The following is a 24,788-nucleotide window of genomic DNA, read 5'->3' as shown; positions in this document are numbered from 1 at the left end:
GTCGCGCTTAAGTCCGATTTGCTGCTGGACACAGCCCTGGAGCCATCCGACGCGGGGGAGGCACTGCACTTAACTAATGGCGTGCCCCTCCCATCACCACCAACGACGACCCGACGTCGCTAATGTAGGTTAACTTACAAGGCTGTCCAGGTGAATTGTCTATCTACCTGTCGGCGCGCTTTTCAGAACAATCGTGACCCCTTTGTCCTGATGTGTTCGACTTGCTATCATCTAGCATGAACAGCAGTTTTACACCATTTTGGGCACCAAGAGCTGTTCGCGCCTCTTTGAACGAGTATTGTCATTTTCAATGGGCCCTGTACCTATCATATGACGAAGCCGATGTTTGAGTTCACTTCTCTGCACTAAACCTCCCACCCCAATGTACCTTTATATGTTGAACCCATCGACGGAATGCTCCCCAGGTTTATCCATTACGAGACGAAAGTATTGTGTATATTCCACTTATCGGTGGGAACACCCGCTGAACCCGCCACTTGATATCAACCGTCGAAGAAAGCCGCCTGTATATATGACACGACTTGCCAGAGTGTCAAATTGCTCGACATAATTCTGGACGAATTATCACATCCAAATCCGTGAGAACAAGCACCATGGTTACAAATGACTTGACTAGTTTCATTACATTGTCACAATGCCTAGCTTCTCTGCCTAGCACTATAATACAAGTTTCGGAGAGATAATCCATCTAGAACTGCTCCGACTCACGAGATGCCTGGGTGGTCGACTCAGGCGCCTCATATCCCTCCGCAGAGATGGATCCAGGGACAGACTCCGGAGTGTAGTAATCTGAGCCCTTGAACTGCTGCTTCCCTCGCGGCATGCCCTTGCTCTGCATGTTGGATTGGGCTGCCTCCTTGCCTTGGGGCATCACATCGCGACCAGAGTGCCCAACGGGGACGGAGGATTCTTGGGCGCTGTACTCGTATTGTGGTTGATGCCTTCCGCTAGGGTCGTACGTCTGTTCACCGCCGAAGTCACGAGCCTGGTCCGCAAACTTGTCGTCAGGGCCACCGTGACCTTCGAAGTGCTCGCCACGGGTTTGTCTTTGAGCATTCTTAGCATATGCTTGTGGTATTTCACAGAGAAAACCGAAACTCACCTTCCACGGGCATCCAGGTCACCTCCCTCCTCGGGAGGAATTCTCTTGTTGTAACCACGGTTTGTGCTCAAGTCATCGCCGTATCGGACTTCCGCACCAGGGAACTTCTGCTCAACTCGAGTGTCGACACCGGCATCGTCGGTAGCGGTTGACCTGTGGCCCGTCTTCGCTTCGTAGGTGTTGAGGTCACGCTCAGCCTGCTCGGCAATATTGCGCAGTTTATCTCCGGGCGCCATTTTGTGTATGTGTATGTATTGGTCAGCGGTTGAAATATTTCGTGTGTTTTGATAGCTTTGAAAGTGTGCTGGCGGGAGAATATGGGTCTGAAACGAGCCCAATTGACTTTGACCGGCTTTATGAAGTTATATATATGCGCTTCGACAATGTAGGGTACGTCATGGAGGTTGGTTGGCATCAGTATAGCTTCTGACTTTTACTTGACTTCATGATGAAATCATATCTCCAATTATCTCATACGCGCCCGAGTGGCCTAACAGGTCTGCTACATTCCGATGACAAGATCTAGGCTTGCCATCCCGATTGCAACCAGTGTTGCAATCAATTTCCCAAAATCTCCAGTTGATTTGTAGCGACCTGAAGAAGCCATGATGCAATCCGATCCCAATCGCGCACCAAATGCTCCGGCGGCTCTGCAAGTGGGTTCCCCTAGTGAGTAAGTCCCAACGCGATCGTCTCCACCCTATACTCAGACCAGTCTTGGCTGTACCAACTCGGTGCGTGAGCACATCATGCCTGTGGATAACATGCTAAGTAACAACTTACTCAAGCGCATTTGGTATTGCGAAAATTCTGCAACATGACAGCATTGCTTTGAGTTCATGTTGCACACTAGAGGGGTAGAGATTTGCTCTTTGTAGTCTAAGTCCTGTCTTTCTGTCAGCTTGATTAGTGTTTTTCCTGCGGTGTAGACTAAGCGGAAAGTCCGCCTCCCTCTGATGTGGAGGTTTTCGAGACAGAAAGTATAGTATATTCTCCATAATGACTGTTCTTACGAAAACTTTTCGGACACATCAAACGTTAAAGCCGTGAAACATGATGCCCTGCAACCTTGCACGACCACCGAATAAATTCGTAGGGCTTTCTTTCTATCCCATGACGCAGACCTGTTTAGACATGAGCTACCGAGAGCTCTCATACCAAGAGAGAATCAACGCCGGAGGGAACCGGAAGGTTTCCGGCTGCTGACTGATTTGCGTGTTAAGATTAAGGTTAACGATAAGAGCAAAGTCCAGTGAGATGTTGCCTTGCCGGATATTGAGATCTATATGTGAGCACTCCAAGCGTTGCTACGGCATAGTCAAGAGCATCTAGGTTGTCCTTTCTAAAGGAGTACATCTCGGCATTGATAGAGAGAAACCTCCCTTCCAGCCGACATTCAGATCATCTGGCCTAACTCAGCTTGTCGGTGTTACTATTCCATCAGGGAAAAAATTGCCGTTTCGCCAAAGTCGCCCTGCTCTCCCGTACTCTTAGGCAAGGATATTTGGCGTGCTTCGGTGTTTTACGACGAGAGGTACAAGGTCTGGCGTGTCATAATGCTCCCGACGCTGCGGCGACTTGTGTCAGCTGGTAGCCGAGTCTCGAATAGAGTCCCGTCAATATACAGTCGAAGTACTCCCCATTATCGATCTGTATGCCTTGTCGCGCGTCATATAGGAACTTGGAGGAACATGATAGACAGGTACGCCCGGAGGCGAGAGGGGCATGGCTACATGTGGCCCGGGTATTGCTGACGAGGCAAAAGGAGAAGAGCCTTTTGTTCAGCGAGGCTCGGCAAACCTTGAAGAAGGCCTGAAGTCTCCTCCAGATGTCGCGAGACGGACGTGTGACACCCGTGGCCTTTACCCAGTCTCGTCCCTGGATTCCTGCCGAGGTCGGGAGAATAGGGGACTGCCCCTTCCCGGGAAGCGGCAACGCGTCGCGTCTCAGATGTTTCTTGCCCTCATTTCCGAAGCCGTTTTCTTACGTACCACCGGGCTAAGTTGTCAGTATTTTCTCACTATAGATGCCGATATAGGGGGAACTCACTATCGGCAACGCCACTTTTCATTAGGCGCACAATGCAGAGGCTCGTAGCTCTCACGTCATATTGGAGGTTATCAGCGGCATTGTTGGATATATGAAGCCCTTTATGTTTTGAGTGCCGAGAAACTGAATTTTCCCAGTGGCCCGTTTTCAATATGGAAAGTTCCAGGACCCTTAGGAGGTTGCGGTCTCGGTGCCGTCCTTGCAGTCGCGACCGTGCCTGGGGACTGTACCTCTGGTACCAATACGTGAAGTAAACTCACAATTGGCCTTGTTGTGCTACTAAAGAGTATTCTCCGATGTTCCATGCGCCAGCTACGCAAAATGTACTGCAAAATGGACTATAACAATGCTAAATCTTGGAATCGAGTCAGCAATGTAGCTCAATGACTTGGGAACATGCAGCACGTGTGAACTCACAGTACACGATTGCACAGATACCGCCTTAAGGGAATAAACGAAGCTGCAATAACTAAACCAGGGCCCAATACCGGGTATACAGTGCCGTAACGTTGCAGGCTGACGTACGGCCCTGGCAGATGCAGGCGCGAGCTCGTAGGGTGCCCGGGAAGTTCCAGGCAAGCGAAGGGGGACCCTCAATATCGACCTCTGCCAGGCGTGCGGATCAGGCGCGTCAGGTGCCATTCGCCTGAGGAGATTGTGGGTGTAGGCAAGGGGCTCTCTGGCGGGAAATGGGCCGTTACGACTTTGCCCCAGCGAGGCCATTTCCTGGAATCGGGGTCGACGCCTCGTCGCTGGCCGGCTCAAGCGAGTGCTGCCGAGTGGGCTCGCTAGACGGCGACAGGATCAGTCCGATATGAAGCCGCCGGGTTATCTGGACTCCGCAAAGGCAAAGTAATCAATCAACCTGTGGCTTGTCAGACGAGATATTTGGAGCCTGCGAGTCGCTGAACAACAACGTGATACCTCCGTTTTACCCGGCGTCAAGTTTTACGTAGTCGCGAGCATCTGAAGCATGCACTTCCTTGGAATTGCCGTCTGAAATGACACTTTTCAACATTCTAGAAGAATGGCGGGAAGCGGAAGTGTCAAATCCGAGAGAGGCTAAAAGCTTGCATCAAGCCATCCATATAGTCAGGTGTTTGATCTACGTCTATCATTGATCTGCGAGACTTGGGATGAACTGTCCGTGTTCAGAGCGAATCGTTGACGAATTGTAGAAGAACGACTGAGACAAGATTAAGAGACCATCGTAGTCATAACACTGTGCAGAGTTCGATTTTCAGGATCGACATTCGAGAATATCTCTGACTAGGTTCACACGGTTTCACCCAGACGCATCCCGTTGATATCCTACAACCAGGACAAGCGTTGTGTCTCATTTTGGTAGCAGTCAGGCCGAATTAGCCACCGTCGTCTTCACCTACTCTTTAAATCCGGATGACACTAATCCCGACGTGTCCGCTACGATCATTCGATCAGGTTAGTAGATCGTTGGAAGTGTGGAAGTGTGGATTGTGTGGTGTCGGGGTAATATGTGGAAGGAGTTATCTTAAGGTTTTTGCGGAGCCTGATTTGCATGAACCTGGTACGGTTGGGGTCCATTCTCTGGTCGTCATGGGTCAAGAGCTCACAGAGTGATCACCGTGGATGGCTTGTCGAGTTGCATGCGTCAATCATGGGTTGTTGATGGCAGGCCATGTGTAGCATTTGACGAAGCCCACGAGGCCCGCCTCTGATGTTACCGTTCCTGACTATATCGTAACAATAGCTCAAGAACAAGTCCGCTAGTGGTTTGCCGGGAGAAAAATGACATATCATTTCCAGCGGGCTCACACCGTTGCAGTATCGCTGGGCTGCTCGGCTGGGGCTCCGAGAAGTCGGAGATTTCAGACATCGAGAGAGTAGACAATATTCTCCTGTAGCGTCTTGCGTAGTTGGGAAACCAAGAAGTGTGAAAGAGCCCAGGATTCTGCATGGACATGAAACAAACTATTATCCAAAGTTTATGCCTTCCCTCCAGAGAGCGCCTTACGGAGCCAAATGTCCCTCCATCATTTGCGGCAAATGACACGGGCTGGCGAACCTATGCACCAACCGAAGATCAAAGAATCCTGACGTCCGCTTTTGCTTCAAACTCGGAACAGATTCTGATTTGCGTGCAGGGCTTTGCACCCGACTCGAATCCTCCTAGGGGAGGGTATAGAGAGCCGGGTATTATTATAGCACGCGGCAAGTGGGTCCCATAGTCTGCTGCCCATGCAAGCAGCCCCAATGACTGGCGTCTTGCAAGGATGGGCGGGACGCGGGATTCTGACTACTGGATCCCCAACAGGGGGCTCTGAACACCCGAGCAAGAAACATTTTAACCGGCGTGGGTCTGAGTGAAACCTCTGCCAACTATGGTTCGTCCCGGTTGTTGGACATCTTAGTTGGCTTCTCCAAGCTGGAATTGCACGGGCTTGTCAAAAGTTCCTTGTGGAGTTCTGTGGGCGGATGTTGAGCCGATCCCCATCATCGGCAGTTACATCCTCATCGGGGAATTTTTGATTCGCTTGGCCATCCACAGCACTCAAGACGCCTCGCTGTCTTCTGCCAGATCTGAACTTAAATCTTGAATCCAAGCCTGTAGGGTACTTCGCATTGATGCCACTGGTCCAGCTCTTCTGCATATGGTTGATTGCATCGATGAGCGTACATAATCGGCATCCAGCTTTTTGTCCCGAACTATCGAAAGAGGCTTGCGGATCTTTCCCCAAGCTTACGTTCAACGGGGCCATCGTATGATGGGAGTGCTGCGTTCTAAAGACAGTCGCGCGGCAGTTGGGCAGGGGGTAACACGCGCATGTAGATGTAAAGATGGAGCCTACTATGTAGCACTGTCAACGCACAAAGCGTCCGGATCCGACCCGTGCCGTAGCTAGGATGAGCTGTGTGCCATGTGACTTTTCCCGTGGTGGTCCTTTTAGCTTGCCGTGTTTGAGCCATCGTTAATGTTCTGGTATCTTCGCATACGCGGGCTGCAGAAATAAATTATCACCAGTCCATCTTCGAATGTTGTGTAATACGGAGGCTACATAGATTCGGTACGGCTCCGTTCACTTGGCCATCTTGAACTCATGCCACATATGTAACTTGGAGCTGAGTCTTGGGGTTGAATTGATATATGGGTTCTTGCATTTACTAGTGTCTATGACAACTAAAGAGTTGATGGTTTTCCAGATTAGGATATATTGATTAGACTGCGACCTTGTATGGATCTAGACATTCATCGACACTTTGATTTGGAAGCTCATATTCGCAAAGGGCTGCTTTGGTGTGGTTGACTGACAGCGTAGTCGCCCAAGAATTACCTCCCGTAGCCCAGCACATTTTGACCAACCAGTTACGATGACAGGAGCCAGCAAATGATGAACTGGCGACTATTTGCATCTCCAAGCAAAGAGGCTTGCTACCACCATTATGTCTAATAGAGAGGCAAGAGTATGTTGAGCAAGTTCTGAACCTCTGATCAACGTAGGCTTAGGGGCGTTCAATGTACGAAAGAGTAAACCCGGAATCAGGGTAGTATTGTGCAGCACACGACAGGCCCCCTTGCACACACAGCGCCCAATCTCATCCAAATCTCGATGGCGTTAGCTGGGAGTCCTCCCTGCGTCCTGACCCCTGTCGTCCCTGTCATCGCCAAACCTCCCGAGAATGACAGCTCACCAGGAGCCCTTGTTCAGACAGAGGAGGTGGAAAAGAAAACCCAGGTTCAAGTGGAACACCAGCTCCTTGAGACGTTAGAATCATCATTCTGCTGTTTCCCCAAATTCAAGTAACCAGCGAAACCAGTGATTGTGGAATTGTCGACGCATGTTAGTTACAACGGATGTCCCCGCAAGATGTACATAGTAGGCAACTTCAGGCGTCCAGGATGCGAACTGCCGTCCGATGCGACTAGCCGTTTCTTAAGAGTTTAATCCAAGCCCCAAAGCGCAGAATCGTGCCTTTCGAAGGCATCGTGCAGGCGCTGCTCTGACGCTGACCTTCCAACCAGAAAAGCAATGCGAAGGTTGCTGGGCACTTGAGCTTATGGGTGATTGCTAAGTCACAATGTCGAGTTTGAGCACTTGTTGCTGGCATTGATGCAGCCCCACAACAATGTCACGGCGGCAGCGAATGCTACCGTCCAAGCTTCGTTCCTCCGAGCCACGTAGAGAGCGCCGTGGAACAGAGCGTCGCCATCTTTCAAGGGATCCCTCGCCTGTAGTGACCTGGCAGTACCCGGGCTTTCACCATCTCTAGATGGGCCAAGGGCCTGGATCACCGGTGGTGTGCAATCGTGAGTTTGCTATTGGCATCCCGATTTCGCACAGTGACATGTAGTTCGGTAGGGACAATAGGGTACAGGTCTCTCGCCCAAGTCCTTAGCGACCCTCAAATAAGTCCACTGCAGGTATAGGAGAGCCAGACTTGCCAGAAAAGGCCAGTGCCCCGGCCGGGAACATCCTCGATTCTTTGGGCGCGATGCGCAGTCCGCTATAGCACGCCCAAGCTGTGAGTGGGGACTATGACATTGAATGCCAAGTTGTACCCGAGGATGCTGTAGATCCGCGTGTGAGGTGCTTCTTTCTAAGTTAGTAATTCACTGGCTCCCGTACGGTGCGGGCAGGGTCTAGGCTGACTGTCATCCGAACTTGTCGATCAAGGCCTCCTCCGGTAAAACGGCCTACCTAGGTGTACGAAACCAACGGCAGACGATTCATACACGAAGCCTTCCGCACGCGCACCGAGAGTCTGTGGGCAGAATATACGACACATGACGAAGAGGATGTTCCAGATGGCACAGGTCACGGTAGCATTGATTCTGCAGTGCTCAGAGCATAAGGAGCACCGTATATCCCTTCTGGGCAGAGAAATGACCGTTCCGGCATCGAGAGGCGGCACGGATATTTAACATGAATCAATGAGGAAGAGGTGGAAGAAAGCAGGATGAATTTAACGTTGATGCGGGACTGTTTGAGGTTGTGCTCCGCATGCCATGCCCCATAGTTCGCCTAGCCCGCTTCCAGGAAGCGGGAATGAACACCACACCCCCCAGGGCTCGACTGGGTCCAGATACTCGGGTTCAACATTTTGCAATGTAACTTATGGGCTCACCGTGTCACAATGCCAGGCTCGCTTGTGGACGGTGCAGCTGCCATGTACGATGGCGAGACATGGGGGGCCGAATAGCCTCTGAACTTTTCACCCCCATGAGACCACCCACGAACGGGCGTCGTCAGCAGAAGAAGTCAGTACCAATGGGCCTGACGCCTCATCCCGTCGACCGGTCTCCTGGATCGCGTTCGGTCCCGCCACTTGGGACGATGTGAAGGGAGGCCTATTCCTGTTCATCAGAGGCGCGTACATAAACTTTTCGCCATGCCTCAATGTACCACTCTGTACATCGATACAAGCACCGACCACAAGGCATGACCCTGGTCCGCCACCCATCCGTGGTTCGCGACTGGGCTGGCGACCCTGTACTGCTGCAGCGAGGGGCATCTGCTGGCGCTGATCAGATCAGTGGGATTCGGCCGGGAACACGGTAGCCCATGTCCCGGGCGTCACAGCAGCTGAGAAATCTACCAAGTATTCAAAGTACCATACCCCGCTGATTTGATATAATATCAAATTTCGCGTTTTGGTCTTATACTTCCAATCTCCTCAAGATAAAACCTATGCAGCGCCCCACCGACTCTCTATCCTGGTGTGTCAGCCCAACCCAACTTTCCTATGAGTATTTCAGCAACACACAGTCACAAGGAGACACCCATCACCCGTCACCGTGGCTGGCATGTCTTGCAAGGGCTAACTGGGAGAGACGTACCACACTCCGTTAAGATCCCACCAAGCACGTACACAGGTGCTGCAGCGCCCGCTTCCAGGTTTTCAGGCGTTGCATAACCTTGAACCCCTCTGCTACACCATTGGACCGAGCGAACGTGAATCGCCCTGACCGGTCTGAGTATAGCACCTAGCTTTGAAGCTTCAGTGTGGGCGACGCTTGGCGGCACATCGATCTTTGCCGCCTGTCGACGTTACTGTCTCAGCCACCATTTGCTTTTTGGACAATTCAGCAGCTCTACCACGCTGTCGGTAGCCGGTATCTGCACAGTCAGCTGCGGGTTGCTTTGCCGGAGTTACCTATCGGAAGGCAACTCGAGGACGACCATCATATACACCTTCCTCTCCACCCTTCCTCCAGCACAACGGCATTCATGTCAGCAATCGCGGTAGACACTTTACAGCACGGATTTGGTCATAGGATGGGCGATCCCATGACGAGACCGCTTAATGCTTGGGGCCCCGAATCTTACCATGGCAGATACTATCCACAAGAGCGTCCCAGTCCGGGCGTGCGACTCCCTCCGCCGTCCAGTCTCGTGACTGGGAGATATCCAGCAAATTCTCAGGAGATCGCCAGCAAGCAAAGCTCCTATCCTGATCATTACGTTACGACATCGGCCTATAGTCACCGTGCGGCTCCACAGTTGCCGACGCCTACCAGTGAGCCATATGCTGCGTCGACTCTTATCAACCGATATAGAGAGGACAGACCTCCCCGGATGTCTCCAGGTAACTTATCGGCTACGGGCGATCGGTCAGAAGAGATGTCTGAGTCTCTGAGACTCCGTCAGCTGGTGAGGGAACAGAGTTCATCCCAGTTACCCAGAATCCATCCTCCCACGCGACCACATACGGAATTCCCTCCAGAATCGCCACGAGCATATCCCGACCCTCATCAAGTAAGACCAAATCCGGCATATAGAAATAGAGATGTGCGGCACGAACAGTCGCCCCAGACCACAACGCCTCCAAACACAGTCTGGTCGCCAAGGTCAGATACCCGACCGCCCGAGAGGATGAAGATATCAGATCTTCTCAGTGGGGAACCGAGGCCCAGCTCTAGGAGCCTCTCCAAAGCGCCGATGGCGCCGTCTCCGTCGCCGACTGCTTCGATCGGGAGACAGCAGTATAGTATCACGGTCCGCCAGCAGCCAGCAGCAGCCAGGTCCTGCGGTTTCGGCGAGAGAGACCGTCGGGTCATAGATCCGCCACCCATTGTGCAGCTCAAGATCGACGACCCCAGCGTAACGCCCGAGGAACGGGGCGAGAGATTCCGGAGCCTATTTGCCGTGATGCACTGCACCATCTGGAGCGAGAACGGCGATGTGGACTGCTCCCTGATGCCCGAGGACTACCGGCAGCAAAGGAGGCTCATGGGAAGTCTGGTCGCGTCATCATTCGTTGGGACTGATGAAAACGGGGAGGAGGGGAGTTTCTTCTGCTTTCCAGATCTTTCGTGCCGAACACCAGGATCATTTCGGCTCAAGTTCTCGCTGCTCATCTTGGACCCCACCAACCATGTCCCGGGGTCCAAACACCCAGTTCGTGCAGAGGCCATGAGCAGCGTGTTTACCGTTTACAATGCCAAGGACTTTCCTGGGATGCAGGCCAGCACACCGCTGACCAAGAGACTCAAGGAGCAGGGCTGTCTCATCTCGATCAAGAAGGGGAATGAGAAGGGTGGCTCCAAAAACGACCGTGATGAGAGCGACGACGACTATGACGACCATGACGACGGCGGATCGTCGGGCGGCAGGCGCAAGAAGCACAGAAAATCGTAATGGGGAAAACCAGTCTGGAACAGATGTTCACGGTTGCTCCGGCATACCTGCCAAGTTATTACACGAAGGGGCATGATGGATGATAGCGAGGCGTTTTGAAAGGATTATATATACCTGGCGGGTGCTTTACAACGGATAGTATACCATGGGTGAATTTTAGAATGGGCAAGAGATGGCGGCGTTGTCTCAGCGGCAAGAATATTCGGCATTGGTCAAGATCTGGTTGGCATCATGGTTCAAGGGGGTACAAGAGGTAAAAAAAGGGGGTCATCAGAGCTTTGTTTCTACTGCTGCTCTGAGCCAAGGACCTTCGCGTCCTGGTGAGGGCCGACGACGGTTTGGATTTCAGAACACGGACTGGCTATCGCTCGCTAGAGTGAGTTCGTTCTAATGTCTTTTTATGATGGGATGGCCAAGGGATACATATACAACCGGCTCGTTTGCTAGGATCGAGTCGATGAAGGGAGTATATGCCTGGCGTGCACCCTTGCTCGTCGAATTGACCAACAAGTCTGTTTACACCTACCTGTTTCGACCTGTGCCCGCAGCAACGAGAATTGACGCACTCGTGATCTTTGTGATAGACGTGCAGAGACTCGGCAGTTCCCGGTTTGGGGGGCCATCTCAGAGGCGTTTAGAGGAAGCGCCTGAATGCCTTCCAGGCGCACACAAAACGTCAGAACTTGGCTGTGGCAACTCGGCCTCTTTACGATCATAAACAAGTAACTGAGGATAAACCAGGCATTTCGATTTGACTTGAGGAAGTGGCACCAGAATCCTATCGAGACTGGACTGGGGTTGGGAAGGTGACCCCTGCTTTCGGAACCCTGACTTGGTGACCCGTCAGCCCTGCGACCAATGAAATGCCAACTTGGTCAATCGGCCAGATAGGGAGCTGGTAAACCGGCTGGCCGTCTGGGTGCATAGGGACGGTCTGAAGCAGGAATGCTGGGTCACGGAAACTGCTCACCCACCCACTCACTCACTCACTCATTCGGCTATGCGTAAGGGGCACAACTGAACCTCTTATCAGAGTCAATGAGAGAAAGATTGTAAGTGCTTGGCAGGGCTGAAGGCTGAATTGATTGCCTTGATTGCCTGGAATCAATTCACGTTCTCTTGTCTTTGTCGTCGGCCTTATTATTTTTTTTTCTCTCGCACCCAACAAGCTAAGGGGAGATCCACCAAAGCTCCGAGGGGCTAAGCCCGTTCGGGGATCGGGCGGCTGGCTGCTTGGTGAGGGAAATCTCGGAGCCAAGGAGCGATTTGGCGGCCATGTACCTCCGTACCCTCCCAGCGAAAATCCCAACGACAAATTAATTTGTTGCTGGCTTCGGAGGAACCCCATATCCAAATCCCAAAGCAGAGCAGCTTCAATTCCCTCTCACCTCATCTCTGCCCCCTCCCCCTTCGTCGTCCTGCCCTCCGTCCGCCCTCATCCCACCGCCGGCCGCACATCATGTTCTCTCGTGCCTTGAGGGTACCGCGGGCTGCGGCCCCGTCGCTGCGCGCTGCTCGTGCCGCCCGCGCTCCCACCGTCGCCGCCTTCAGATCCGTCACCACCGATGCCGCATCAGCCTCGCTCGAGAAGGGCGTCCCGGAGGTATGCACGCCACGCGCCCCTTCGAATCCAGCTGTCACGAGGCTCAGCCTTGTCGCAATTGGGCCCCCTCTTCGCCGACCATTTCCCCTGAGAGAGACTCGAGCATGCTGACCGTGTACGCCTCCCCCCTTGTGTAGGAAGACGATAAGCCCTTCCAGGTCAACCTGAGCGACGAGAGCTTCGAGACCTACGAGCTCGACCCCCCGCCCTATACCCTCGATGTCACCAAGAAGGAGCTCAAGCAGATGTACTACGACATGGTGGTCACCAGGTACGCACTAACCGCGACGGGCAGATGAGGGGGGGTTTTCCACCGGCGCCGGAGCTGACCAGGTATCGCAGACAAATGGAGATGGCCGCCGACAGACTATACAAGGAGAAGAAGATCCGAGGTTTCTGCCACTTGTCCACCGGCCAGGAGGCCGTCGCCACCGGTATCGAGCACGCCCTGAACAAGGAGGACGACGTTATCACAGCCTACCGATGCCACGGTTACGCCCTGATGCGCGGCGCCACCGTCCGATCCATCATCGGTGAGCTGCTGGGCCGCCGCGAGGGTATTGCCTACGGCAAGGGTGGCTCCATGCACATGTTCTCCAAGGGCTTCTACGGTGGAAACGGTATCGTCGGTGCCCAGGTCCCCGTCGGCGCCGGTCTGGCTTTCGCACACAAGTACACCGGCCGCAAGCAGGCCACCGTTATCCTGTACGGTGACGGAGCCAGCAACCAGGGCCAGGTCTTTGAGGCTTTCAACATGGCCAAGCTCTGGAACCTGCCCGCGCTCTTCGGTTGCGAGAGTGAGTTTCCCCGAAACATTGCGCCCCGTGACATCTCCCATCACATTTTTGCTGACAACTCCGGCTAGACAACAAGTATGGTATGGGTACTGCCGCCGCCCGTTCGTCTGCCCTGACGGACTACTACAAGCGTGGCCAGTACATCCCCGGTCTCAAGGTCAACGGTATGGACGTCCTCGCCGTCAAGGCCGCCGTCCAGTACGGAAAGCAGTGGACTACCAACGACAACGGCCCCCTCGTCCTCGAGTACGTCACCTACAGATATGGTGGTCACTCCATGTCCGACCCCGGTACCACCTACAGAACCCGTGAGGAGATCCAGCGCATGCGCTCGACCAACGACCCCATCGCCGGCCTCAAGACCAAGATGCTGGACTGGTCCGTCGTCACCGAGGAGGAGCTCAAGTCGATCGACAAGGAGGCCCGCAAGCACGTCAACGACGAGGTGGCCGCTGCCGAGGCCATGGCCGTGCCCGACACGACCCCCCAGATTCTGTACGAGGACATCTACGTCAAGGGCACCGAGCCCCAGTTCATCCGTGGCAGAACGCCCGATGAGAACTTCTACTTCAACTAAGAAATGCGGCGTCTCAATTTCGTATAGTCACTCTCCTGTATCATATTTAGAAGGTGGGGAACGGAATTGGTCTTGTTGGTAGGAATCAAGACTTGTTTAAAGCACATCGCCTATAGCTGTGTAAGACCTTGGGCTCGATCCGAGTGAAGATGAAACGACGGCTTCAGAACACTGTGTCTCTAGAGCGAAATCACTGGAAGCTGATACTTCTCATTTGTCTCCCATGATATGCGAAGTCTATAGCAGATAGAACGCGTACTGCACCCAATAATTGAAATTTCTGTCAAGCAGAGGGGGCCACCTTTGGCTCTGGAGATGCCACCTGGTCTCTGTCGGTGATAATCAAGAAGTGAAATGGTATGCGAATCAAGGGCTTATAAAGGTTTCAGTAGCCATAGTCTGACGAGTAATACAATCACGCGGCAATTAATACACATAATCAACCTGACTACGTGTTACATACGAAGACTATACAGTGGTTTGGCTCGTAGTCAAGCTGGTTAGGCATGGTCCAGCTGTCCGTCAGCTGCGCGACCCCGGGCGCTACTGACCTCATGCCGCATCCATGATCCAAGCTTCCCCCAGGCCCAGCACTCGCTAACCACCGCCGCGCTCGGGGCATTCGTGCAACCATCCATCCAACTGCACCACGATCCATCAACCTTCTTGATCTCCTCGCCACACCGCCTCACCGACACTCGGTCACTTCAAAGGCGGGCAGAGCAGGACTAGGCACGAGGAATCCGCACAGAGCTACGGCAACAGCAGCAGCAGCTCCCACCATGTCCATCCCAACACAGATCGCCGAGACGATCCAGACGGCGCACATCAAGCGCGACCCGTCGCCGCACCACGACGCCAACCCGTCGACGTCGGCCTCGGCCAAGGAACCCGTGCGCGCCTCGACCGCGGCCGAGTACCAGCGCGGGCGCCGGCAGCACCACGGCCCGGATGACGACCATGAGCACGACGACGATGTAGCCGCGATATCAGACGACGAGGACGACGAGATCCCCATCAGCGTGCTGCGCCCCCACCGCCGCCGCACCAGCTTCCCGCCCATGCCCGACCTGCGCTTCGAGCAGAGCTACCTGCACTCGATACAGGACGCCGAGGGCTGGGGGCGGGTGGTGTGGATCACGGTGCGAGATCAGGTTGGTGTCTCTTTTTTTCCCTACCTCCTTCCTATGTCTAGCTCCCTTCCCTCCCCTCCCTTCGGACGGGAGCGCCGAAAGAAGAGAAACTAGTAAACTGACAAACCCGCAACAAACCAGGTCATGATGCCGCTCGCGCAGGGCGTCCTGTACAACCTGGCCATCTGCGGCTGGCAGTTCTGGAACCGCAACGCGCAGTACAGCGGCGGGTCGGCCGGGGCCCGCCTGCGGCGGTGGTGGTACAGCGTCAACAACTGGCCCATACCGCCGAAGAAGGCCAAGGCGGCGTGAGCGGGGGGTGTTTAATCTGGGAGACGAAAGGGTGAACAAGACCAGCCTCAGTGTGTTGTGAGGACTACCAAGAGGGTGGCAATCCGAGGAGGCGTCACGCTTGATATATGCGCGGGCTGGCTACAGAGGACCACAGCAGTGGCGAGGATACATGAACACAATGTTACGAGTTCAGAGCACTTCGGAAATAGGAGGTGCGAATACAGCAAACGAATTCGTTAGGGTGGGCACGGGGTCTGATAGATAGACTGAATCTGTCACCTATTTGTACTATAGCATGCCAAGAGGGCGTGTATGTCTGACGATCTTGTCAGAGATCCTGTGCCCGGGAGGCAGCACGCGCAGCGTACATCACAGATAATGTACTACACCCCTTGTCTAGCAAGCAAATTATAAGCGTAACTCAGCGGTGATCCCTTCCCCTGCCGCTTCTAATCATTCATGATATCTTTTCCTTCCCTTTGGCAAGGCCATGACCTTCAGGGCCGTCCAAAAACGCCACAACACACCCCCGAACACAAGAAGCACACGACCATACACGCAACAACGCCAATGCACCTTCGTAGTTGATTTGACGGTCAACAAACCACCAGGTTTCAGTCTCCAGCTTGCGAGGGCACTGCTGGCGGTACCGCCGCTGCGCCTTGCAGTTTGTCTGGGCTCTCCCTATAAGCCAGACTCTTGGATTGCAGAGCAGCAGCAGAAGGAGTCAAGGGCGGTCGGTGGGCAGGGTCCAGTGAAGATGCGATGGTCCCCGAGGGCTGGGGCTCAGGGGTCCTCTGCTTCTTGGGCGCAACGGAGATGGAGTCCTCGGTCTTCTCTTCCTTTTCTGGTTCCGAGTCAGGTTCAGCCTGCGCCTTGGATGAGGCCTTCGCTTCAGAACCATTGTACCGAAACTTGTCGAGATCGATCTTGGGCCCGTCTTTGCCCGGCACCTTCAACTTGACTACCATACTCTTGGGACTGTCCTCCAAGTCGTTGTCGTCGTCTGCCATGTCCTCGTCCTCGTCGAACTCCTCTTCTTCCTCGCTCTCGTCGGGCACGTGGTCCTCCTCTTCGTCATCGCCCAGATCAGGCTCGCTGTCGTCCTCGTCCTCGTCCATGGAGTTGTAGCCCCTCCTGCTGCGCGATGCCGACCAGCCATTGGTGCCGTGGTTGACGGCTGCACTACGGCGCGGGCGACCTGTAGGCCCTACGGAGGACTCCTTGGACGACCCACGATTTGAGGCAGCCCTAGTGGATGACTGATCCTGGTCGGGTTCGGTGGTCACAATGTTGTTGGATGCATCTACTGTCATACGGGACGGAGCCTTGATCTGGCGTCCGCTCGCCGTCGTGACTGGTCCGGACGGCTCAGCGGGGGTGTTGGTCCCGGTGTTGCGCGCCGAGCGTCGCACACCGGTAGAGTCTGTCAAGAAGTCCTCGTCGTCCGAGTATGTGTACTTCATGCGCTTGCCCCTCGTCCTTCCCTCGTACATGGAGAAACCCGGCTCGGGGCGTTTGAAACGCTCGCGCTGCATCTGGCGGTACTCGCGCCTCTTGCGCTTCTCCTCCGATGCCTCAAACCGGGGAATAGCAGCCAGCATCTTCTGCGCCAGCTTCTTGGCCTTGGGACCGGTATCTTGCACCTGGAGCTTGTCGACGAGAGCATTGAGCTCCTCGATGCTTCCCGCGACGCTCCACCACGTTCTATTGAAACCGGCAGGGTTGCTTTCACGATAGACCCGGAAGTTTGTGTCGTCCAGGCCCTCGATGAGGAAGTACCTGCGCTTGTCGCTATCAGAGCCCCACGGCTGGACCGAGAGGGGCTGGTTCAGGTCGTCGTCGTGCCGGTTTCCCTTGTAGGATTGGTTGATGATGCCCTTGACTGCATCGGATGAGGACAGACTCCACAAGACGAGCGTTCGCAATAGTGTGATCTGAAGCACGATTGTAAGCTACCAGAGATTTTTTGCAACGGTGGGGAGGAGTAGCGAAAGAGAAATTGGTGGGAGACAGGAGCAGTCATGTACGTACTCGTTCGGTTGGGTTCATCGAGGTGAAAGTCGCGCCGCCGGACAGTGGGTTCTTGTCCTGCCAATCCTTGGGCCATTGGCTCTTGTGTGTAGATATGGCGTCTTCCAGAGCTCGGTTGTAATGGCCAGGTCTGTACCAGTTAGCTACCGGCAAGTCGAAGTTGGGCGGATCATTGCGTCATACTTGACATCTTGCTTGCGGTTCAGCAGCAGGCCCAGCACTGCGCAGAGGAAATGCTCGGCACGGTCGCCGGGAACGGATTCCGTGACATCGCGCTCGAGTTCTTGTGGCCCGAAGTTGGAAAGCGATTTGGGGAAGGCGTCGTTGAAGCGGCTTCGGAACATGACAATGAACTGCATGTAAGTCAGGTTAGCATCGCGAACCTACGCGACATTTCGCGTTTTCGACGCGCCTCTGGCGTGGCTACATACCGCGATGGCCGGGTTGTCCGCCAGGACATAGTCATGAGGTGGTGAGGGCGACCTCTTGCGCGGCGGAGGGGAGGGCTCTCTGGCCACGGCCGCTGGCTTGGAGCCCTTGGGCAGCTTGTGGAAGAACTTGAGGATGCCCTTGTCCTGCTTCAGCTCGACGTCGTTCTCATCGTCGGACGGGGCAGGAGACAAGGAGGAGAGCGACGACAGCTCGCTAGACTCGTCGTCGGCCATTTTGTCGAGGTGCAATGGGGGTGGTTGTGAGGTGGACGGCCGGGCAGGTCAAGTCTTGGTGGATGTGGAGTGTGGAGGTCAGAGTAAGGTCCAGGTGCGAGGTGAACGGCTCCAGGGCGACCGGCAGTCACCCACACAAATTGGGCCGCACTAAAAGCCACGGGCACCCCTGGCCACGAGCCGCATATCGGGCATGAGATGACTTTGATAGGTAAAGATATAAAAACTACTAGGCAACTACGGCAGACGTCCCAGAGACCCCAAGTCACTGCCCAGACCGCGTTGGAGACCGCTCGGTCTCTACACCTGATCCATGGAAGACAGAGGCTCGAAAACCCTTCGTCCATCTATCAAACCTCATATCAAAGCTCGTCACAACCGTTGATACATTGGTCCTCCGCGTTCTTGGGGCCAGGGATAGTGGCTCGTGCAGGCCTCACCTCTCTCCCCCATTATCCGCAGCCAAGCAAGGCAGCGTACAGACCCCACGGGAGTCAAAAACTCACCTGTAACCAGCCTTCACAATCATTTTGCGCCATAATGGCTCGGCTGGATTGCGCTGCGAAAGCCCGAAAACATGTTGTCGGACAGAGAAGAGGTGGTGAACTCGGGCGCCTCAGATAGAGCCTGCGCCACACCCAGTGGTAGTCCCAAAAGATGGCTGACCACCACCGCCAGAAGGGACAAACCCAAATACCTCTGCCACGCATCAAGAACCTGCAGAAACCAATGCTCTCATTCCCGCGAAATAGGTGGTGTCCCAACGTGGGTGTCCTGCTCTTAGCAGGGTAGAATGATTGCCGTCCACGTGCTTGCGCGCCATATGCTCCACCGCGGATTGGCACAGCACCCCAGCCCAGCCCTGAGGATTTGATCGGCAACTCCCGAAATGAAGTCATCACCAAGACCGAAGCCTTTCCAAACAGCGTTCTGAGCGAAGTTGAGAACTGCTCTGCTCCCCCGCTCTGCGTCGACCGGGGACTTCGAGTAGCGCGCACAAAGCCTGGCAGCCTGAGCCCATGAAGGCACTGCAAACCGGTCTTTTCCGAAGCCTTGGATTTTCCACATGGGTGCAAATAAGCCCATGTCTGTCATCTCATGGCGCTGCGTCCTCTGATACTGGCTCGGGCAGTCGATAGTGCCTGGCAGCCAGGATGACCGAATCGCCGCCAGGCTCCTCTCAAGTGAGCAGTGTTTCTTCGCAGATGGTCCTGTGCTCGTGGTACATCGTCCATCTTAAGCCAGGCCCTGCAGTCCGTAAGACATCGGATCTCCCGTGGCAGAAGTGTCCGGAGACTATTCTGGGTGTTGCGGACACTGGTCACTCCTGCGTGCCTGACCAACACGGCAAAGGTGTCAAGACACCAACCAACCTTGTAAAATGGATATCCACACCCACACTTTGATAAAGCTGCGCTTCGACAAGCAGAACACGGGCATTTCAATCAAGCCGGCGGCGCAGTCTGAACTGCAAGGCACTTCTGGGCTGCGAGCGTATGCATGATGCTGCGTGCAGGAACTGTAAAACGAGCTCAGTAAATGCACGACCTGTCAGTGATCAGGAAAAAGTGTGCCCATTGACTTGCAGCAACGCGGAGTCGAGGGCATGAGTGCTGGGGTAGACGAGCGGCGAGGGACCGGACGTGACTCGGCGAGGGCGGACCAGAGTGTTGTTGTGAGAATTGAGGTGGAGGCCAAGGCTCAAGCGCCTTGCCCGTTTGGCGCCACCCAAAAGAAAAGAACCACGGCACGGGCCATGCAACGCCACTTTTAGATTTTGGGCCTGAGGCCGACCCGCGAGACGCTGAGTCCATCTGCCACCCAATCAAGCCGAATCAGCTTGGAGGACGCGATGGGGATTCTTCATTGCCCCAGCGCTCCCAGCGTAACGTCGATGTCCGCTGAACTGCGACCTTGTGTTGAGCCTAAGGATAAGAAACTAGACTGAAGGGGCTTCTTTGGATGACTCCGCCGGGTCGGTGTCACAGTTGGATTCTGCCACAGCCGTGGCTCGTCTAGGCTGTATTTTCTGATTCTTCAGAAGAGTCACAACCCAACTCTGCGCCGCAGCTTCTGCGACCACCTCCAGTCACATCCTGGCTGCCTGTCTTGCCTGCGCTGGATAGTAAATGAAGTGAATGGCTCGATGGGTTCCAAGGTTCAGGGACGGATTGAGTGAGTGAGTGAGTGAGACGGAACTCGGGAGTCAGCGCCGAGTGCTGAGTCGTGGGGCCGGGGCGAGTCGGGCGGGCGAGAGAATTCCATGCCCAGGTGGTGCTTGTCACCGCTGGGCGTGTGCGGGCGGCGAAATGTTGCGGCGTTGACCCCCCAGCGAGTGACGCTATTGCAACCTGACGGCCTGCCAGCCTGCCAGCCTGCCATTAGCTGCCAGGCTTCTGCCCGCCCCAGCGCCAGGGTACGGGGTGAATTTCACACGCGCGACCCCCCCGACCAAAAGCGCACCTGGCTCTTGCGACCTCCACCACGAACCGAGTCCATTTTAATTCCTGCCAAAAATTCCACTCCCGACCGACGCCTGCGTTGGTTTCTGCCCAAGGGAGCGTTGTTTGCCAATCCTCTCCTTTTACTTCTTACTTTCATTTTCGAATCGATCGCTCTTTGCAAAGTAGCCCACCATGAGTGACGCCCAAGCAAGCGAGGCGGAGAAGAACGTGAGTGTTTCCCAGCGCTGTCTTCCGGCTCCTCTCTGCACCAAAAACACACCCAGAGACGTCACCCCGCCCTGCACCCAGGCTAGCTGCCCAGCCCAGCCCGGGCAACACGCCCACCTGCGCTCGACTGAACCGTAGCTGACCTCGGCGATGCCCACAGATTGAGATATGGAAGGTGAAGAAGCTGATCAAACGCCTCGAGGCGGCCCGTGGTAACGGCACCTCCATGATTTCGCTCATTATCCGTACGTCTCCGCGGCCCTCTCTCCCTTACCCCGCCATGCCTGCCCATGCGCGCCTCGTGAGCAGAATGAGGGGCGGTCAAAGACTGACTTCAGTGTACAGCTCCCAAGGATCAGGTCTCCCGAGCGGCCAAGATGTTGGCAGAAGAATACGTATGTTGTCGTCCTTGCCACGATCCAACCGGCCCTGCGAACCGCTCCCGGCTGACTAACGCTCCCTACAGGGTACTGCCTCGAACATCAAGTCGCGTGTCAACAGACAGTCCGTGCTCTCGGCCATCACCTCGACCCAACAGAGACTCAAGCTCTACAACAAGGTCCCTCCCAATGGCCTCGTCGTCTACTGTGGTGAAATCTTGACCTCGGAAGGCAAGGAGCGAAAGGTCAACATCGACTTCGAGCCCTTCAAGCCCATCAACACGTCCCTGTACCTCTGTGACAACAAGTTCCACACCGAGGCCTTGGCCGAGCTGCTCGAGTCGGACCAGAAGTTCGGTTTCATCGTCATGGACGGAAACGGCGCCCTGTTCGGTACCCTCAGCGGCAACACCAGAGACGTCGTCCACAAGTTCTCCGTCGATCTCCCCAAGAAGCACGGCCGTGGTGGTCAGTCCGCCCTGCGTTTCGCCCGTCTGCGAGAGGAAAAGCGACACAACTACGTCCGCAAGGTCGCCGAGTTGGCCGTGCAGAACTTCATCACCAACGACAAGGTCAACGTCGCCGGTATCATCCTGGCTGGTTCGGCCGATTTCAAGAACGACCTGAATGCCTCCGACATGTTCGACAACCGTCTGGCCACCAAGGTCATCAAGGTCGTCGACGTCTCGTACGGCGGCGAGAACGGATTCAACCAGGCCATCGAGTTGTCCTCCGAGACCCTGGGCAACGTCAAGTTCATCCAGGAGAAGAAGCTGATTGGCAAGTACTTCGAGGAGATCAGCCAAGATACCGGCAAGGTCTGCTACGGTATTGAGGATACGCTCAAGGCTCTGGAGCTTGGTGCTGTCGAGACCCTGATTGTTTTCGAGAACCTGGAAATTACTCGCTGGGTCCTGAAGGACAGCAATGGAAGTGAGATCCAGCTCCACGTCACCAAGCAGCAGGAGCAGAACCGTGAGCAGTTCATGGACAAGGAGACTGGTCAGGAGATGGAAGTCGTCTCCCAGGATTCCTTCATCGAGTGGATCGCCGAACACTACAAGGACTTTGGAACGAATCTGGAGTTCGTCTCGGATCGGTCGACCGAGGGTAACCAGTTCGTCAAGGGTTTCGGTGGCATTGGCGGCATTCTCCGCTACAAGGTGAACTTCGAGCAGTTAGCCGAAGTAGACGACGATGATGACTACTACGACGATTGACAGTTTGATGCCCTCGACTCTACCGAGGGACAGACTCAAGCCATCGCATCAAAGCCGGCACCTGTTGGCAAAGGGACCGAGTGTCCGCCGCCGCCCAGCCCCGTACCCACGTCAGAGCCAAAGGCAGAACATCTGTCCTTCAAAGAGCGGCGCCAGCTCAAGACGGGGCCAGCGACCTCTCTGCACACGGCTAAACAGGTTGCCCGACCCAGCCCGCTTCGCGATATGATGACGGCATCTTGAGTTGATTCAACAGCTCGAAAGGAGGTAAGTCCATTCTCTGTATGATGAGTAGCACAGAACACAGGCTAACTGTACTTCTCGTCAGATCGAGAAGATACTTTCCGGGTGCTACCGGAAATCAAGACCCTGAGTTCGCTATGGGGCCTTTCGTTGTGTCGGAGCTCGGAGGGGGAGGTTTTGATAGTGTTTGGTCTGCTTCCATTTAGTCAAGGATTCCTAGCCACGAACCACCTCAGGTTGAGGTTGTCTTCGTATTCTTCGTGGACGTAGGACTCGAGGGAGCAAGTCAATTCGTCAGATTTTGCCTTAACGTACTCGGTAGATTGATCACATGAAAAAAAAAAGTCGCTCGTTTGTTATGTCGTCTACTCTGCGATTCCCTCTCAACATCTTCCTGGAAGCCAACATACGTGAAACACTACATGCAATGGAGTCCTCTCAATAATATAGACGAGATTTTCTTTAACGGCTTCCGCGGCTAATATAAGTAATTACACTCCATGTCAGTAGTACAACCACATCGAGCGAAAGGCTGCAATGCCAACGACCTCATAGACGCAACCCAGGTGTGAAAGAAGAAAACTCCTATCCAATCAACTAATGCAGAGCAGGAGGGGGTGCATGAGGGTAATCCCAGTCGATCTGAAGGTGCAAAAGGGCGAGGAGGTGAGGCCAATCGTACCTAGTTGTCAAAGTCGTTCATAGGGCGCCGACTTAGGGTGGGCCTAGTCCGGAATCGCAGTTGCAACTTTCTAAATCCCCCTCTAAGTACGTTTCATTCCTCGTAGAACTCAACGTGGATTCCATGCAAGCAATTGAAACCACCCGAGAGCTGGATAATCGCAAGGCCTAGTCATGATGGAAGCGAGCCAGCAGGGAGCAGAGGGCGAGACCGCCACACAGGGCTCGAAACCGGTCGTCTGTTTCCTTGGTCCCGTCACATCTTATACACACCAGGTACGCCATGCCCGCTCATCCTATACTCCCATGGACACTCCTAGCTAACGCATTGCATCAGGCGGCAATGCAGACCTTCTCGCCCGATAGGTACGAGCTGCTGCCTGTCGTGACTATCAAGGGTATGTGCCTCCTGCTCCACGCTGCGTGCGTGAGAAGATTTCTGATCTTTCACTCCTTTGTACTATTCCTCTGAGTGGTCGGGCTCACGACTGGGGACGGCGAACAACAGATGTCTTCGAGACCACCCAGTCCGGCCGCGCCGCCTACGGCGTGGTCCCGTTTGAGAACTCGACCAACGGCTCCGTGGTCTTCACCCTGGACCACTTCGCGGACCGCGAGGGCCGGTACGGCGACCTCTCCGTGTGCGGCGAGGCGTACCTGGACGTGCACCACTGCCTCCTAGGCCGCCTTCCCAACGCTGCCGCTGCAGACGGTGCGGGTCCCGAGTCGTCCTCGCTGCCAGCGGGTCCGAAGGGACAGCCGCTGGCGAGCCTCGCCCACGTCCAGCGCATCTACAGCCACCCGCAGGCCTGGGGCCAGTGCACGCGCTTCATGGGCGCGCACCTCCGGGGCATCGAGACCATCGACGTCAGCTCGACGAGCCGGGCCGCCGAGCTCGCGGCCACGGACGCCTCCGGGACCAGCGCCGCCATCAGCAGTGCGCTGGCCGGCGAGGCCAACGGGCTCGGGTTCCTGGCGCGCGACATCGAGGACCGCGACGACAACACGACGCGGTTCTTCGTCCTGAGGAAGCTGGGTGCCGATGCTGATGCCGCCGGCGATGATGCCGGCGATGCGTGGTGGAGGCGGCCGGCGGGGCGCAAGACCAAGTCGCTGGCCTCGTTCACGGTGCCGCACACGGCGCCCGGGGCGCTGGCGGGCGTGCTCGAGTGCTTCCGCCAGGGCGGGCTGAACCTGACCAGCATCAACAGCCGGCCCAGCCTGATCGAGCCCTTCCAGTACGTCTTCTTCGTCGAGTTCGAGGGCCACCGGCTCGAGGACCCCAACGGCCGCGTCCGGGACGTGCTCGAGGGCGTGGGCCGCGTCGCGCAGAGCTGGCGGTGGCTGGGCAGCTGGGTGAACATGAGGGTGTGAAAGGGGGGAGGATCTGGATCATGGAGTGGTTCAGCTGTGGGCGCATGGTCGGTTGGGCACTCGACTGGGAGTCGTTACTGAAAAAGAATTGGCTTTCATGGTCAATTGAAGGCGATCAGTAGTTCCTGAGACAGCCTACCGGAAAATACAATGTGGATTAGTTACTGGCCAAGGGGGGAAATAGATATAGTCGAAAAGGGTAACGAATAGGCCACATCTTATTCAACTTGTATGAGACGCATTTGTGGTGGTCACGGGGTTATTCATCAAAGTCCCGAGCCGGAGAGTGTCTTTCTGGTTTCCTAGCTCGAAACAGACCACAAATCT

The 24,788-nt window shown here is 55.1% G+C and overlaps 7 protein-coding genes across 7 annotated transcripts; 5 read left to right on the top strand and 2 right to left on the bottom strand.

Moving 5' to 3' along the window:
- Nucleotides 1–709: 709 nt before the first annotated feature.
- Nucleotides 710–1,359, bottom strand: JN550_000077 (uncharacterized protein; the record flags this gene model as incomplete). Its single annotated transcript, XM_049319646.1, has 2 exons — nt 710–1,067; nt 1,124–1,359. 2 exons carry the CDS (start codon nt 1,357–1,359, stop codon nt 710–712), a joined length of 594 nt encoding a protein of 197 aa, XP_049177366.1.
- Nucleotides 1,360–9,426: 8,067 nt separating this feature from the next.
- Nucleotides 9,427–10,788, top strand: JN550_000076 (uncharacterized protein; the record flags this gene model as incomplete). The annotated part of the gene is made up of 1 exon (XM_049319535.1): nt 9,427–10,788. One exon carries the CDS (start codon nt 9,427–9,429, stop codon nt 10,786–10,788), a length of 1,362 nt encoding a protein of 453 aa, XP_049177365.1.
- Nucleotides 10,789–12,247: 1,459 nt separating this feature from the next.
- On the top strand, nt 12,248–13,765 carry JN550_000075 (uncharacterized protein; the record flags this gene model as incomplete). The annotated part of the gene is made up of 4 exons (XM_049319424.1): nt 12,248–12,391; nt 12,529–12,662; nt 12,734–13,188; nt 13,257–13,765. The coding sequence occupies 4 exons, from the start codon at nt 12,248–12,250 to the stop codon at nt 13,763–13,765; spliced, it is 1,242 nt and encodes a 413-aa protein (XP_049177364.1).
- A 782-nt stretch (nt 13,766–14,547) lies between these two features.
- On the top strand, nt 14,548–15,210 carry JN550_000074 (uncharacterized protein; the record flags this gene model as incomplete). Its single annotated transcript, XM_049319314.1, has 2 exons — nt 14,548–14,919; nt 15,040–15,210. The coding sequence occupies 2 exons, from the start codon at nt 14,548–14,550 to the stop codon at nt 15,208–15,210; spliced, it is 543 nt and encodes a 180-aa protein (XP_049177363.1).
- Nucleotides 15,211–15,806: 596 nt separating this feature from the next.
- JN550_000073 (uncharacterized protein) lies at nt 15,807–17,891 on the bottom strand (the record flags this gene model as incomplete). Its single annotated transcript, XM_049319203.1, has 4 exons — nt 15,807–17,129; nt 17,227–17,356; nt 17,410–17,579; nt 17,658–17,891. The coding sequence occupies 4 exons, from the start codon at nt 17,889–17,891 to the stop codon at nt 15,807–15,809; spliced, it is 1,857 nt and encodes a 618-aa protein (XP_049177362.1).
- A 2,636-nt stretch (nt 17,892–20,527) lies between these two features.
- Nucleotides 20,528–22,406, top strand: JN550_000072 (uncharacterized protein; the record flags this gene model as incomplete). Its single annotated transcript, XM_049319092.1, has 5 exons — nt 20,528–20,563; nt 20,724–20,808; nt 20,909–20,958; nt 21,030–22,106; nt 22,167–22,406. 5 exons carry the CDS (start codon nt 20,528–20,530, stop codon nt 22,404–22,406), a joined length of 1,488 nt encoding a protein of 495 aa, XP_049177361.1.
- Nucleotides 22,407–23,264: 858 nt separating this feature from the next.
- On the top strand, nt 23,265–24,461 carry JN550_000071 (uncharacterized protein; the record flags this gene model as incomplete). The annotated part of the gene is made up of 3 exons (XM_049318982.1): nt 23,265–23,363; nt 23,425–23,510; nt 23,561–24,461. The coding sequence occupies 3 exons, from the start codon at nt 23,265–23,267 to the stop codon at nt 24,459–24,461; spliced, it is 1,086 nt and encodes a 361-aa protein (XP_049177360.1).
- Nucleotides 24,462–24,788: the final 327 nt, after the last annotated feature.

This window comes from Neoarthrinium moseri (genome assembly GCF_022829205.1).
Source record: "Neoarthrinium moseri strain CBS 164.80 chromosome Unknown scaffold1_Wmoseri_CBS_16480, whole genome shotgun sequence".
Taxonomy (NCBI): Eukaryota; Fungi; Ascomycota; class Sordariomycetes; order Amphisphaeriales; family Apiosporaceae; genus Neoarthrinium; species Neoarthrinium moseri.
The sequence above is the reverse complement of the archived record's forward strand: the minus strand, read 5'-3'. Positions and strand labels throughout refer to the sequence as shown.